This window comes from Montipora foliosa, chromosome 10 (genome assembly GCF_036669935.1).
Source record: "Montipora foliosa isolate CH-2021 chromosome 10, ASM3666993v2, whole genome shotgun sequence".
Lineage (NCBI taxonomy): Eukaryota > Metazoa > Cnidaria > Anthozoa > Scleractinia > Acroporidae > Montipora > Montipora foliosa.
Window position 1 is genome coordinate 28,283,144 of NC_090878.1, and position 16,209 is coordinate 28,299,352.

The following is a 16,209-nucleotide window of genomic DNA, read 5'->3' on the forward strand; positions in this document are numbered from 1 at the left end:
GATAATTAATTCTTCTTTTTACTTGAAAGCCTCATTTTCGCGAGGAAACTAGCACCACTGAGACATGGACTCAACTGTAATAGCGGCTATTTGGAGGTGATTTCTCATTAGAAGGATCAACTCTATAACACTGTTTAACACAACAGCACTGTTAGGGTTCCAAATGAAACAGCAATAACTTCTTAAGGACGTTCGCGCCCAAAATGTTCCCACGTACAGATTTTTTTAAAATTTGCCACACTGAAAGGTAATGATCTAATTTCGCCAAAAAGGCAAAAAAATGGGGGGTCACCATGCTCGTTTTCGAGAACACGAGGTGCACTTTTAGAAGCTCGTGTTATTTTAAGACGATCTTAGCTTAGCTTGTCAGCAATAAAAAAGCTACATTAGCGAAATTTAGATCAGGTAAACGTACTCAGTTCAACATAACTAAATAGATATAACTAAATTAACTTTTGCAGCTGATGTCTTTGAGGTAAAATAGAACTTGAAAAAAATACATTTTAGTCTAAGAAAGAAAACTTCGGTCGCACGAGAGCATAAAAGGCGAAATATTTGTAACTTCTCGCGTACAGATTTTTTTGTTTTTTGTTAAAATGGACAAAATCAGAAAAGGAAGTGATCTACAGAAAGAAAAATAGGGGTCACCGAGCATTCAAGAGAGTAAAATCGCTGCAAAATTCTCAAATCGATGGTATATTCGCACTGTCATGTCATTGTGTGACATTTCCGGGAAGACCTGCAATCTTGGACAAATTAAATGGAACATTTAGACCACCCCTCCCCCCAAAATCAGTGATGGGAAAATGGCGCATTTTGGCCTTCACCCACCTTCATCCTTGATTTGGGGGAGAGGGGGCATTTCTGTTCCATTTTATTCTGTCCAAGATTGTGGGTCCACAGCTATCCCATGATGCCACATGCTTTCACATTCCATTCTTGTGGAAAATGTTTGCGCCTTTTGCATGGTGTTTACCTTCCTGGTCTGTGATGCATGACGTGTGCGTGACATGCGTGAAAAAATGCGCAGTAGCAATGGGCGCGAACGTCCTTAAACAGATGCACTTGTTGGTATGATGTAATAGGTCACAATAACAACAAAAAAACCATCTAAAAATACACTATATTTTGTCTTTAACTCTTAGATCTTAAAAATGAACACGTTCAACCCAATTTTTACCCCTGGAAAGCAATTAGCAGGCATTGATAACACTTTGCAAAGTTTTAAAAAATTCTGTGAAGCAGATTCAGAGCTACCTTCGATCCTGGATTGTAGAGAAAACGGCTCACACTTCCAATACACCATACATGAAATTTCACATGAATTCACGCCTTAAAAAATGTCTCCCTTCATTCTATTGTAGATGCTGTATTGGTGTTTTCACTGCCCTGTTTTGCTTTCTTGAGGAGATTGAATCACTATTTGTACCCTGAGTGTTAAAATTCTGCTGCAACATTGGTCACCATATTGTGTGCACCTCTACAAACTTGAAAAGTTCAGGCTGAATTTTTCAAGTCTGCATTAAAAAACCTGGTGCATGTGTGCCTGAGACGGTGCCCCTTCAAGCAATTATTGGCGTTTCACATGATACCATAACTTTGCTGTTACATGGAACAGCTAGGTAAATTCAATCCTTCCAGATGGTGACGTTTGTTGAAACTGGTTCAAGCCTCCTTAAGGCAGCTAGACGAGAGATCTGCAAACATACGTGACCATATGTAGGTTGTCTTCAAAGTCCCAATCAGGCTTGCTTACTTCCCATTAAAATTTATTGGTGTCTTTTCGCTAGTGAGCATGACACTACTGACTTTGCATACATGTACACTGCTTGTGCTTGAGTAAGGTCACGTAGAGTTGAATACACACTGAGAGCAAGTCCTTGATGAAATGGAACAAGTTTTTAAGTACTTTGTCATACCCCCAACCACAAATTGCCTCAGTCCAAGCAAATATAAAATATTTCCTATTACTGCAGGTGTGTACTCTGCTCGAAGAAATAAACCTTTGTTCTTAACCTAAGTCGTGTGACTATCTGTTGGAACGCTTAAGACACAAAAAGACAAAGGTAACTCAAGGTTACAAGGTCAAAGTTCCATAACAATAGTATTATTAAATTTGAAGAACTAGATTCTGTTATGCCAAAAATCATGTACTTCTTTGTGTCAAAATGTACACGGAATTATGGAGCATTCTTCATTTTGCCAAAATGTGAAAATATGAAAGACTGATAATGTCCAAAGCTCAAATTCTTGTCACCAGACTATTGAATTGGTGGAGTATGTCATGCTTTACCAGGAACGCATAAAGTTGATCCTACATTAAATGCTCTAGGACTTTGGTAAATTTTTGTCATAATATGCAATTGGTCTGTAGTTCCCAGAGACAGTAACATCACTTTTGTATACGTTGAGCATGTTGAGAATTTTAAAAGCATCAAGCACTATGCAAGTTGCAAAAGATGAAATATTTGCTATTTAATACACAAGCAGGTCAAAATGGCTATTGAACATGGATGAGTGTTTTAAATATTTTATATATTAGTGATTTACATAGTGGCCTAGCAGAAGTTTTAATTAGCTTTTTAGGAATATATAACATTACTTCGAGAAAAGCTCCCTCACTCAAGTTTCTGTAACAGAACACAGTAAAAATGTAGATGAAAAGCTTGCTTTAATATATTGCAAAGGGCTTTCCTTGTTTTGAACTATAGTAATTGCCAACCGCAGGCCAATATTAACAAATTATTGATGAAATTGCTCTGCAATATCACATTTATTGGTATATGTCTCTCCATGTCTCTATTATTCTTGTGGGACGATGCAGACTGTTGGTCTTCACGTAATTATATATAGTTCACCAATCAATTTGTTTTGTTCAAGTCAAAGCATTTGCTATGGTACACCTACTGTCCTTACTAACAGCTTTCATGCATAATTGAGTTTGTTGCACAACCTTTTATACTCTGATACTTTACCAAATCATTTGAGAGAAAGTGTGTCCTATACATAGTTTGTTTAGTTTTAATTGATAAAGGTTTGCATTACTTATCCATGACTTTCTACTTTTATCGGTGCATGTTTATCAGAAACAGCTTTAATAGCCTTGATTACTCTATTTCTCAGATTATTGATATCAACATTTATAATAGTATTCCAGTCAATTGCATTAATGTTATCCTTGTAATTTATTGATGGAGCTAAAATACAAAACATGGGTAGTTTCTGAAATATCAATCAGTCCAATCCTGGAATTTGTTTGAGTAGTACTACTGGTAGAAACATATTTAAATACAGGATATATAAATAGTCTTTGGATGCACTTTAAAAGGTCATGCGTGGTATGTGAAAAGTGTCAACTTTTTCCACGTCCCTTTTGACAAAGCACCAGCATTCTGAGTCATACAGTACATGTAGTACTGTACTAGTCCTGTTGTAGATCTTTACCTTAAGGTGCAAACTGCATGGTTTGGACTTCCAAATATTATTAGCGGTAAGTCTTGAAAAGGCAAGCCTGGATTTGATGTCTTTGAGTGTGCAATACTCCTTGCTCGTGATGCTCCCCATTGCTCTTAGTGGTGCTGAAGTAAAAACTAGTTCTTTCGGCATTTTCATTCAATATGTCAGTCTTTTCTTCCAGGTCTAGCTGATAAGATGATATAACAGCTAGATCACCTGCAAAGTTAAGGTCTTCTAATAATTATTGCGAGGTTTGTGTCCATTGGATGTCCCTTGCTTGGTCAAATGTCGTCATGCTCATAATCCAGTCAATGGTCACCAAGAACAGGATCGGAGATAACATACAGCCATGGCGAACGCCAGACTCCACCAGGAAGGATTCTGATATTGTATTGTTAACAATCACGCTGCATTCAAAGTGGTCATAACATTTGCTCATCAGAGAGTCAATCTTTTGGGTATTCCATGGTGTCTAAGAATCTTCCAAAGGCTTTCTCTGTGCAAACTATCAAACGTCTTCTTGAAATCGATAAAGTTAACGTGCAGTGGGGCATTCCATTCAAGGCACTGCTCTATGATCTTTCTCCGTGCAAAGATTTGATCAACACATCCTCGACTGCCCCTTAAGCCTGCCTGTTCATCCCTCTGCTTGGAGTCAATGGCTTAGTCTATTCTCTTCAAGAGTACCCTACAAAAGACTTGGTATTGACAGCAATGTTATGTTGTACCAGTTGTCACAACTACTAAGGACACCCTTTTTGGGGAGCTTTACAATAAGACCTTAAGTCCCATAATCTGGTATGATATCCTTTTCCCAGATGGTGTCGAAGAGGTTAGTAAGCACCTTTGTAGATGTTTTAACATCTGCACGCAGAAGTTCAGTATAAACAGAATGTACCCAGGTGTTTTCCCACACTTCCTAGCTTTGATTGAAGCCAAAATGCCATCCTCAGTGGTGCTTCTATGCTGATATCAAGGTCTTCATCAGCTGGTAGAGGAGTTGCTGGCATATCTGGTACAGGTCTGTTGAGGGCTTCGTGGAAGTGCTGGTCCCAGTGATTGAGAGGAATGGTGAGCATCAAGTCAGGATCAATTTCAAAGCTCTGGAAAATATCCATCTGCATTCTCTGATGTGCTTTGAGGTTTTTTACACATTGTGTGAAAAACAATAGCAGTAACTGTTTGCCATTCTCAAAGCAATCACAGTTGCCTACTTACTTGAAACTCAATTGGAAACCAAACTAATCAGCCAGGCATTAATACCAAATGTACATTGCAGTCCTTTTCCTCATCTGATTGGCTTGGATTCTTAATGTTATGCCAGCAATGCAATATTTCTTAAGGTCACCAAAGTTGATTATAAATTCAAATACTTTTACTTGTTCAAAAAAATAAATATGGGACACTGTACCACCTAAGTGTATTTTTGATATTTGATTCTTCAAATGCAATGCGTAAAAACACTGATTTTTTAATTTGGATCAAGTGGAAGCAACCTAAGTCTTCACACTTGAATGACTTCACTTGATTTGTCCTGGTATCACGTAAACTTTAATCCAATAGCTGTTAATAGTCTTACCCTCCTTCCAAGGCCAAGGCTAGTTCGGACAACACCAAGCCAGCCAAGAAATGCTGCTGTCTAAAGGCAGTTGACAGCTCTGCCATACTGTTACCAATTATGACAGTGTAAGCAGATGCTGAGGATCCAATAGATGACACTGAATTTGTAGGGGAATGGGGTGGGGATGGATACAACGGACAAGGGAAGGGCAGGTTGAGGGTTACATAATGCTCATGGCTACAAACAATCCGCAGGAATTCAAGTCTGAGTTGTGATGCTTCTGGGACAATGGTGCCTTGATACAGCATCTGAAGGGAAACAAAGGCAAGTCAGATGAAACATACCATATTAAGTAATTTAAGTATGGCATTTTGGAAAAAATACTTTCAATTTCCACGAAAATCAGAATTAATTTTCCCTAAAAACTCACTTCAAAATTTAACTTTCAGCTATGATACGTATTTCACCATTTCCATTTTGATTAGTTTGTAAAATATGTGCAATGAACAGGTTAATAACAACCTGACAGATAAAGAATGAATGATATGCCGTCATTAAGTTGTGATCTTATTCATACAACAATGAATAACCTAGAATCAATGTCAAGAAATGTAAGACTATGAGTATAAGTAAAAAGAGGAACCTGCTTACAGTGTTCGACACTTACTTTTTTACTAATCTGCCCTTTGGGCAGCCATTTTTGATTTTTTGGTTGCCCATGGTTTTTTCCGGCTGCCCACCTTCTAAAGACCTGTTGCCCATTAAAACGCAAAGGAGGCTTGTAAAAATGTCAATTTTGTATAACGTGTGTAAAATGGGTTTGACAGACCAACGTGACTCCTGCCGTGTGTCCATTGTGTTCTAGTAGCCTTAACAGTTTTGCTTTGACAAGCATATCTTTAAGCGCTTTTCCTTTTCTGTAAGAGATCAAGGGAGATTCCTTGAATATCTCTTTGAGATTAGGTTGGTTTTGAATTAAAATGCCACTTGTTCAATAGAATGTTCTTTAAGCCTTTCAAGGCTGGTTGAAATTGCGTGACAAAAGGTACAATTTTCTTGTGCGCTTGTTCGATATCAAAGTATCGTAGTGCATTTGGCCATGCAAAAACTGGGTTCCATTGTAACAAGCATTCTTTTCGAAGATGGTCCTCCTTCCAATTTGTTTTGAGGTTTGTACCAATAATTAATTTATATCTTTCAACAGAAAGCGGTGACTATGTCAAATTGCTAGTCACTTTCTTTGTTGCCAATCAAATTGTTTCACAAAATATTAGTCAAACAAAAATTTTGATTGCCCGATCGGACAAGTCTTAGAGTTGTTTTACTTGCCCACGGATATATTTCGCTTCCCCCGGGCAATCGGCAACTTTCATCAGAGAGGTTATTCTACATAGAGTAAAGTGAGTAAAGTGTCTTGCCCAAGAACACAACACAATGTCCCTGGCCAGGACCCGAACCTGGACCACTTGATCCGGAGTCGAGCACACTAACCAGAAAAAAAATTCAACTTACTGGAGTTTCACACTGCTCTCAGTTAGAATTGTTAGGACTGTCACCCCCCATATTGCCTCATACCTCTTTACAGTAGTGCCTGACAAGTTCAAACACAAACCCTCTGTCAACCAGTGAAAAAAGATCATACAAAAAGAAGGCAAGACTGGAGTTCAGCCTCTGGGCACGACTTAAATCCTGAAAAACAAACAGAAACGTTTATTAAATTAACCAGATGGAATATCTTACTGTGAAAGGCTTCTAAATCTTTTGATGGTGTTAAGGGTCGAATGGTTCTTATTGCAGCAATTAAAATACCTACAGATTAACCCCTAATAAAAACTCGAACAGGTACACAAATTTTCGTAACCAAACAAGAATCTAAGACGGAAACAAAATCACAACCTTCAAAACAGCACCTACATTTTTTTGTTTATGCTAATATTTTATACGTTTGGAATGTAGACAAACTGTAAGTCACACAAGAAAGAAGAGCTTCATTACTTTTTTCACCAGATGGTCAAGTTTCACACTGTAGTTGCGGCATAAATGCTGAAACTAGATTGTGACAGTAAGCTAAATAAAATTCTAGTCTTTCAAGTCTCTTCTTTAACATCCAGATGGCCCCTTGATTAAGTCAGATACTATGTGTTAAATGTTAAAAATAAGATAAATAACACTCACCTCAAATTTAGTGATGATTTCATAGACTGTCGAATTTACCATGGCTCGTATGTCGCCCAAAAATTGTTCAGGAAAACGACTCTTTCGTGTCCAGAAAAACTTGTCAGTGTTTTCAAGATGCTGAGCCATACTTTTAACCTGCAAGCAGGACAAGCAAAGTTGATGAGTTTTGACAAACCAAACAGATCATTTTTTTCCTTTTTAAAAATTTGCTCAACACTTTCTGGGATCAACTATAAAAGACTATATATTTTGAAAACAATCTTTCTCTTTTCATAACCTATCAATATTGTCTTGTTACTGGCATTGGAGAGCGGGCTCCATGAGACCTTTAAGTTATAAGTGAGCATCCAGCTTAACATTTAAGCATTGTAAATACGAGTTTAAAAATGAAACCTCCAACTTCTGCATGTTAAATCAGCCGTGACTATCAGATGTCATTTCTTAATCAGTGCTGATATCTGAGGATTCAGTAATGCAAATTCCATCGTAAGGGGCCCTGTCACTTCCATTTTTAAAGGATTTTACATTCACAAAAGAACAATGCAGTTTATTCGGTTTACTATTGAAAGACTATCTAACATCAAGGGATTACTAATTACACAGTGTTATCACCATTGGCAAAGATAAAAATGTCATCACACAGAATGGTTGGACATTTGGCACGTGCAATGAGGCAAGGAATCCGAGGACAGGGGACAAGCGTAGCTCAGTCCGGTTAGTGTGCAGCCTTCTGAGCTGGAGGGTTGCCAGTTTGATCCCTGTCTCATTCCATCGACGTCTATTTCAACTTTCCTCTGATCCGTATAGCTGTAGCTTTGAATACCCATGGAGCAAAAGGTGCACACCCGAGGGTCACAAGTTCGTCACCAAATCTAGTTGACTGTCACGTGTTACCCTCGTTAAAATAAGGACCTCTACCTTTACCTTTACCTTTAATCAAGCTTGAACCCCGAACAGAGGTCTCACAAAAAGAGAAGAAAGGGGTAATTTTGGTGAAGTCTTTGAGACAGTTTAGGATACCTAGAGATGCCTTTTTTTGAAATAATAGACTGGCATTTTGTACTTTAAGGTTAAATCTACTATTGTATGAAAAAAACTACGTGAGTGGTGTCAAGTATGATCCTCTTTACTTCAAAAACTGTGCTTTTCTGGTGTTTATTGTATGGAATTGACCCTTGACATAATTCAACCTCGGTTATCTCCTCACATGAGCAACGATATTCTTACAGATTATTGAAGGTAAGTGTTCTCCCAAGTACAACACCAAATACTTATTTTTGTCTTGATTTGAGCATGTGAAGTGTTATCCCTTTCATTTGAAAAACCAGGGTCCTGTTATGAGCCTAGGAAGGCCCAACAGGCCGGCGCTTATCTCCGGCTTCCGTAGCATGAAGCGACTAGGAGTATTTATACTCCCCCCTGGATGGGATGCTAATTGCAAGCTCTCGGAATACGCCAGGGCGACTAAAATATTTTGTTAAGAATGACCAATCGAATCGTTTCAGACCAGAAGCTCTTTTCAGAGCTCTCAGAACTCCTGGTCCAACCTTTTACTTTTACACATGTTTTACTGTTTTGTTTTGTTTTACGAGACATCTGGTTTGTCTCTTCTACTGGGCAAACCTGCGCAGAGGGAAGGAGCACGAACAGGACTCGAGGTCCTATGCGAGGTGCTCCACCCTACCCTATCCAGACCAGAAAGACTAGACCACAACACCGGGAACTACATGCCCTACTCTTTACGACAAGTGTGCGGGTTCTTTTACGTCCCACAGGATTATGAACATTGAAAGGTTGTGAGACAGGACCTCCGGCTTATCGTCCTTATCCGAGAAGACTAGAGAGTCTAACCATTTGCAGATGTAATTACAAAGGCAGCACTTTCTCCTCAGTTATTTAAAGACCCTGAGTGTTGGTCCGGCCGGAGTTGAACTCACGACCTCCCGTTTGACAGCCTGGTGCTCAACCAACTGAGCCATGGTTGCACCATTTGTCGATGGGAATGATCCTAACGTTTAACTTCATATAGACGAAAAATGCTGATGGAATGGAGACGGATAGACTTGAGCAGACCTTTCTTCCTGTCAGTTTTCAACTGTGTAATCATGAAGTTGTTCTGGTGCACATACAAATCAACCAATGCAAAAACTAAACTGCAAACAGATTAGAGACAAAGTAAAATCGAAGATGTTCGTCTAGGATTGCGAAAAAACATGAAACCGGTGATTGTAGCCATCTTGCCCATGCTTGAAGAATTACGCATGACAGTGACTTAAAGAATGCTGCTCTGTTGATTGGAAAAAATGTTGGGAAAAGGATTGGATGGGGTGGTTGTGGCAGAAGTGGGAAGCGATGGAAGAAAAGAGGGAAAGAAAGGGGTCTATCATTACCATTGAATAAGTGGTCTTCAACTTTCATTCATTTAGTGGCTCTTAAAAGAGCTTTTTTTCCTTTCTTGAATCCCTCAGTGCACCAGGTATTTCTTTTCAAAGAAAATGCAAAGGCGTTCAACAGGACAGGATAATTTCTTGGCATTGTGGCAAAACGAAGGTGACTTAGACAGCAGTAATCTGACATCACCTTCCATTTGTGTTGATAGTCCGTTCCACGCACGGGGCTAGGCCAGCATCTTCTAGTTATTGGTCACTGAAGTCTGTTGGTGTCTGCTGGCTCTGTGGTGGTAGGTTCAGGAAGAGAAAACGGACCATCGTGGCGATTCTCGAGTGATTCCATGTGCAGAAGTGTTCTTTCAAACAAGTCCGATCTGCGCTCTAGTTTCTTCCACTTGTACTGGTTGGAATTTTCAAACGCTTCTATCAGCTCAGATGGTAGGTGAGCTTTTGTGGCAGTAACCTTGCCACTCTACCATGAACAGAGGCGTCCTGATGTGGATTTTCTTGGCAACTATCCATTCACTTTGATAGATGCCGACAGTGTCAGGTTTTCTATTGCAGATTACCTGGTTATGAGAAATTGTGGCAGTTTCTACACTCTTACAATGGCCCTGCTGTGGACAACTACATGTCTCCATTTTCAAAGAAAGAAACAGAAGTATTTGTAGAATTTATTGGCAGGCCAAAGGAAAGCCGGCGGATCGAAAACCAGCAATAGGCAAAACATTTTCAGAGAAAGTGCTGCCATAACTTAAAAAGTTTGTAGCGTAATGTTTCCCAATGGTGATTCTTTCCTTCTATCGACTGAAGCCTGTCATGCAACATCTGCACTTTTCGACTGCTTAAATTGTATATGACAGTTTTTTTGTTTGCTTGATTGAATGTACCCAGGGTCCTGATAACAACTGCAAAAAAAAATCCGATCTCGATTTTTCTTCCCCTAGTTTTAGCCATTAAAAGACATAACATTTCACTTCCGGAGGGGTACAAAACCGCGAAAGTACAGAAGGGGGACTGGAGATGATAATGACAACATTTTGGGAACATTTGTTTACATCTCTTGGGCATTCCTTTGCGATATTTTCATGTCAAGGGTTAACACGATCAGTAGATGTGTTGTATCTGGCTGCACCAACACCAAAGACGAACAAAGTGATTTTTCTCTCTATGCAATACCAAAAGTCGATCTGAGTGCCAGTATTAAAATAAAACACTCAGTGATTTTGCTTGGTGCATTTTGCGCTAGACGATTTCACACGCAAGTTTTCTTTTCGGTTGAAATGTGATGGCATCGGAGTTATTTCACAGTGTAAGATCACCAAAGAAAGATAAGACCAGAGGACTATGTATGAAGCAACGTTCAAGTGCGTTTTTTAATACTGGCACTCAGATTCTTCCTCGTCAAGTTTACAAAAGAAATCCACTTCCGTCTTCTCTTGATAGCTTCTGGCCTGAAATCACCATGTAACTGTATTGCATGGATAGAAAAATCATTTTCTTTGTGTTTCTTCCGTGTTGCTGCAGCCAGACACAACGCATCTACCGACCATATTAACCCTTCACATGAAAACATCGCACAGGAATGAGCGAGAGATATAAACAAGCCTTCCGGTAATGTCCCCACAATCATCTCCAGTGCTCCTTCTTTACTCACATGGTTTTGCACCCTGCTGGAAGCGAAATGTTGCGTCTTTTAATGGCCAAAACTAGGGAAAAAAATCGAAACGTTATCATGTTATCAGGACAATTGGTACATTCAATCACGCAATTAAAAAAAATCTGTCATATAAACTCGGAATAAGAAAGATAAAACACCATTTCGCTAGCACAGTTTAGTTTGACCTTGAGTTCATTATTCTATGTATTCTATAAAACTTTTGTCCACACAAAAAAAATGTAGATTGAAATAGTCTATTCTATCAAGCATAACCATGTAGTTATAAAATGTTCATTGCTAAATTTGGGCATATGTGCAATTTTACATAACAAAAGAAGATACAACAGCGCTCTGCGTTCATTGTTCAATTTGTCACCCTTCATCAAGTTAAAGAGCCCATATGTGCATTCTTGGCAACCAATGATGGAAGCTCTTTCTAAGTGTTTATGCATGATGATGTACTATATGAAGTGGAGCTAAATGTCCCGAGAACAATATGCATTCCACGTCACATAGTGCAATTTTACAAAGTGTTTATTCCTATTTTCTTCATACTTGCACAACTCATCACTATGACAGAAATTTACAATGTAGGATTATCCCTACACAAAAAGAACTGGATATAGTTCTCCTAACTTTGAAATACACAGCTAAGCCACAGTTGTTTGATGACTTAATTAAGTGCTATCCACTGGATAACCAAATTTGCATGCATATATCAGTGCAAGTGTGTGAGGAGGGTAGTTTTAGAAAGGGAATTGACTTTTCCCCTAATAGTATCCTGACAACCTATTTTCTGTAATGGTTGGCGAATTGCGAAGTAAATAAATACATAGATAGCGGCAACATAATGTTGAAAAGTGATTAACTGTGGCAAAAATAGCATTATACAGCTTTTCAACAACCAGGACTCCGATGATCCTGACATTTATTACATGATAATTTTGTGCCACATGGAAACAAATGAATAAAAAACAACAAACATTCAGCTGCTTCAGCCATTCTCACCATGAGTTCAAAAAAGAACCATGCATGTGCCATGCCTTTTTCCTTCAGTGGGCCACTGGCCACTGCCCACTGTAATGCTAGCTCTTCGTGCACTAACTGAAATGAAATGGATACGTTTTATAAAGTGATTTAAGACAATTATATTCCATAAATGGTGATGAAGAAGCCCAGATTCCAATGAAAACGTCTAATGGGGTTCAGTGATTCGGTCTTAAAACAACACTGATCCAACTGACGCGTACCTTTCTGCTGCTTGCAGTACTGCTGTGGCCCAAACCAGGGACAGCAACAGAGCCTGATCGTGCTTCTGCCATACTGCTTCTGTTGCCAGGAATGTTTAAGCCCTCACAAATCATAGGCTCATCATCATCGACCCATTTTCCAGATCTAGGTGACTCAGGTTGTTCATCAGTCAATGTGGCATTAAGCTGTGGATTGCTGCTTGACAGCTTCTGACGGGCTTTGCTTTGCAGACCAACAGGGATACTTGCTGAACGACTATGCTCAACTGTCAGAGAAACAAGCTTAGTCAAGGAAAACTGTAGTCATCTGATAATTTTAAAGTCATTAAGCATTTACTGTGGTAAAGTAATGAAACAGCCCAAGTGGAGAGTAGGAAAACAGGAAAAACAGATATTAGATTGTGTATCTATGTTAGATTGGCACAGGTCTCATTTAAGTGAATTGGGTTGAAATATTCCTACAGTGTGCTACGTACTGGATCTCATTTTATTATATACGTACCAAGATTTACACTCCAAAAAGGATCGAGATAAAAATAATCTCTTTGCAATGGAGAAGCCAGCTGATTGGTCATACGATTTTTTTCACTAGTGAAAAACAACGGGTCGACGCTCTGATTGGCTATATCGTTATTTTCACTAGTGAAAAATTGTCGTATCAGCCTTTTGATTGGCTAATATGATGTAAACATGGCGGCCGACTGGTGTATGGTTTTCAAAGTTTTGTGATCTTTTATTGCTTAGTTTTCTCCACAAAAATACTTCAGATGATCTTAAAAAGTTTTAAAAGTACTCAAGCGAGGTATGGAAGGTAAAGATTTCTTTTACTTCAAAAATATTTTGCTATTTGTTTAAGACTTTAGTTCATGATCGGTGGTTTGATAGCCTCTCGATTAACACTTTCCTCGTTAACTTTATGATCTCTGTACTTATATAATAAACAAATTACTTCATGATTGGCTCATTTGTACGATTTTTATTACTCACTCGTTGTGAAGGATCGTCAAACTCACTCGTTCGCTTCGCTCACTCGTTCGTTTACGCGATCCTTCACAACTCGTGAATAAAAATCATACGCACTCACCAACCATGAAGTAATCTATATCACAATGGTTGTAACTTTGTGTTTTCAATGCCTATTAACCTCTTAAATGAAAACGAAGAAGATCCACATGTTTATGTGATGATTGGCCTCTGGAGCCTGTGGACCCAAGACATTTGGCCTTTTCTCTTTGCTTAAAACTCTCTCTCTCTCTCACACACACACTCGGCTCCTGCAGAGCCCCTCTAACAATGTTAACCTTACCTGCAAAAAGATCTGGTGAACCTGTAGGAGAGTGATTGAAGGGTGCAGAGAACACATAAGTGATGTAAGAGGATAGCAGCTGATTGCGGCCATGTTCATCACGATTGTTTTCCAGCAACTGATGCAGCCTGTCTACAATCTGTGTGAGTGATTCAAATGCTGCTTGGCCAATGTTTACTGCAGAAACAAGGGAATAATCTGATATAGAAGGAACTGAGTACTATTAATCATTTGCTTACAACTACAAAAATGCTTTAATTATTAAGTAACAAAAAATTCAAACAAGGCAACTAACAACAACGACAGAAAAGCTGGTTTGGCACTGAGACGAATCCAGAGCTCACTTTTTACATAAAACTGGTGGTTACAAAATTAATAATAATAATGTATCCTCCTTTGAGCAGTTGGATTAAAAAGCCATGGGAAGATACTGTCTTAAATCCACATGATTGCTGATTCTTGGAAACTTCACTATTCCAGAAAAATGATGCTGTCACATGTTACAATTTGGGAGCTTAGTCTGCAATTTACCATCCAACATTCATGTTCTGTTGATTGCAGGTGTCCAAATTCAGAACTTCCCCTTTTTCTTTTTGAACATTTCTGCACAGAACAAGACATCTGAACAAAGCACTTGCGGTCAAGTGTATTAGAGCTAAGCTTTCAAGAACCAGAATTTGTGATTGCAGCAGCCAGCTTATTGTAACTGCAGACTTCAAAATTCTGTACAAAATAACTCAGGCAGCAGAATAGGAAAAATAGGACTCCACAAAACATTGTCACGAAATTAAAGTGTCCCCACTATCTGTTTGATATCTGGAAAATGAAAGCCTTCAAAAGAAACAGTCTACCAGAGAGTCCAGAGTCCTTCGTTTGACAGCAACTAAATTATCGGTTAGTTAGCAAGACTTGCAGTACACCGTAAGTTGTAAAGCATGACAATCGCATAACTTTGATAAAGACGGATCTAGTCGATTCTTATTTAATGCAACATATTAAGAGGGCAGAACTGGCCATAGAAAAAGTTCTTCACAACTTATTAAGTAATGAAAATGATGTACAACTCATGTCTTCATGACATGATAAGTGGCTCAATGAATTACACTGTAAATGGTCTAAAAGCCAATTTGTTGTATTTGTTTCAAGCGTCTGCAAAAATCTCCTCATGTACTACGAGACCAGTTTTCCTGAACATACATTCTGCTCTCGGCTTTACACATTTAGCTGAATGGAGTTCATCATTGTACCAGGATGCATGAGGCCGATGAGTTATCCTGGGTGTGAGATTGTTGTAAATCCTTTCGAGCCATGTGTTATGTTGATTGACTAACGCTGTCAAATCTTGGGCATTCAGCTGCTTCACAAATGACGATTTGGCGACAGCGTCATAAAGAAGCTTATTAGTTGATTAGTGCATGACGTATAAGTACAACAAAAGGAAAGGGAAGCGTGGATGGACACAAATGGTCAATACTGAAACGGATTGCATTTTAGTAATGTTCAAAAAAGTTGGCCACAACGTTTTTCATGTTCACAGCAAATCGCTTAGATAAATGCAGTGTTTGCTCAGAATCATCTTAATTGTGATGTAACGATAATTGTACAGTGTATGAGTAAAAATTCTCCATATTACCATTTTCTAGTTTTAAACTCGTGACAAACTTAAGATTTCCCTTAAACATCCTTAAATGACACGACCCTGTTAAATGGTAAACATATATTAAAACAAACAAAAACATCATATAGCTAAAAGGGTACTAGAACAGCAAAGTCCTAATTTCATTTCAATTTGTTCCACCTTAATTTGCGTTTGCAAATTGGAATGAAAGATATGGACGTTTGAAGAGGGAATAGGTCATTCCGCAACGACATTAAAAGGACACCCCTCTACAGCCACAATCTCGGCAAACATGTAGGTCTTTCTTTGGATATGTAGGGAAATAGCCTTTCAACAGCTGTGTACCAGAAAGACAAAGAACAAAGAGCACTAAATCAAGAATGCTTTCATTACAGTACCTACAGTTCCTGATATGATAGGTGGCCTTACAAGGAGCAAAATCAGCTTATCCAAAACAAGGTACAAAAACCGAACTAGAGGTTCCTCCCGTGCCTTGCACAAGTCAACAATGCTTTTCTTCAGCATAGACTCCAAGTTTCCTTCAGAGACACGGTTAGGTGATGATGTCACTCGACCCTCAATTTGATGGCAAGTCTTGATAAATTTTTGAATATGCAAATCCTGTAAGAAATAAAAGAAAAAACAATGATGAAGAAAATTAGGATTACAATGTCATTAAGGCTGAGAATAATCATGATGGCCATGAGTTATGATGCTGTTGATGACAAGGTTGTTGTTGTTGATGATGATGTTGATACCTCATCAGCAGTGGCTTCACAAAAGTTTTCCA

At 38.7% G+C, this 16,209-nt stretch overlaps 1 protein-coding gene across 1 annotated transcript in view; it reads right to left on the reverse strand.

The window, feature by feature from the left end:
* The window catches only part of LOC137972412 (dedicator of cytokinesis protein 7-like), a 125,496-nt gene that overhangs the window by 38,211 nt on the left and 71,076 nt on the right, over nucleotides 1-16,209 (reverse strand). The window contains exons 17-23 of the mRNA XM_068819122.1: nucleotides 15,818-16,040; nucleotides 13,802-13,978; nucleotides 12,496-12,761; nucleotides 12,254-12,349; nucleotides 7,193-7,330; nucleotides 6,593-6,706; nucleotides 5,036-5,325 (exon numbers count right to left, since the gene is read on the reverse strand). Coding sequence (XP_068675223.1) covers nucleotides 5,036-5,325; nucleotides 6,593-6,706; nucleotides 7,193-7,330; nucleotides 12,254-12,349; nucleotides 12,496-12,761; nucleotides 13,802-13,978; nucleotides 15,818-16,040 — 1,304 coding nt within the window. The remainder of the gene's footprint in view (nucleotides 1-5,035; nucleotides 5,326-6,592; nucleotides 6,707-7,192; nucleotides 7,331-12,253; nucleotides 12,350-12,495; nucleotides 12,762-13,801; nucleotides 13,979-15,817; nucleotides 16,041-16,209) is intronic.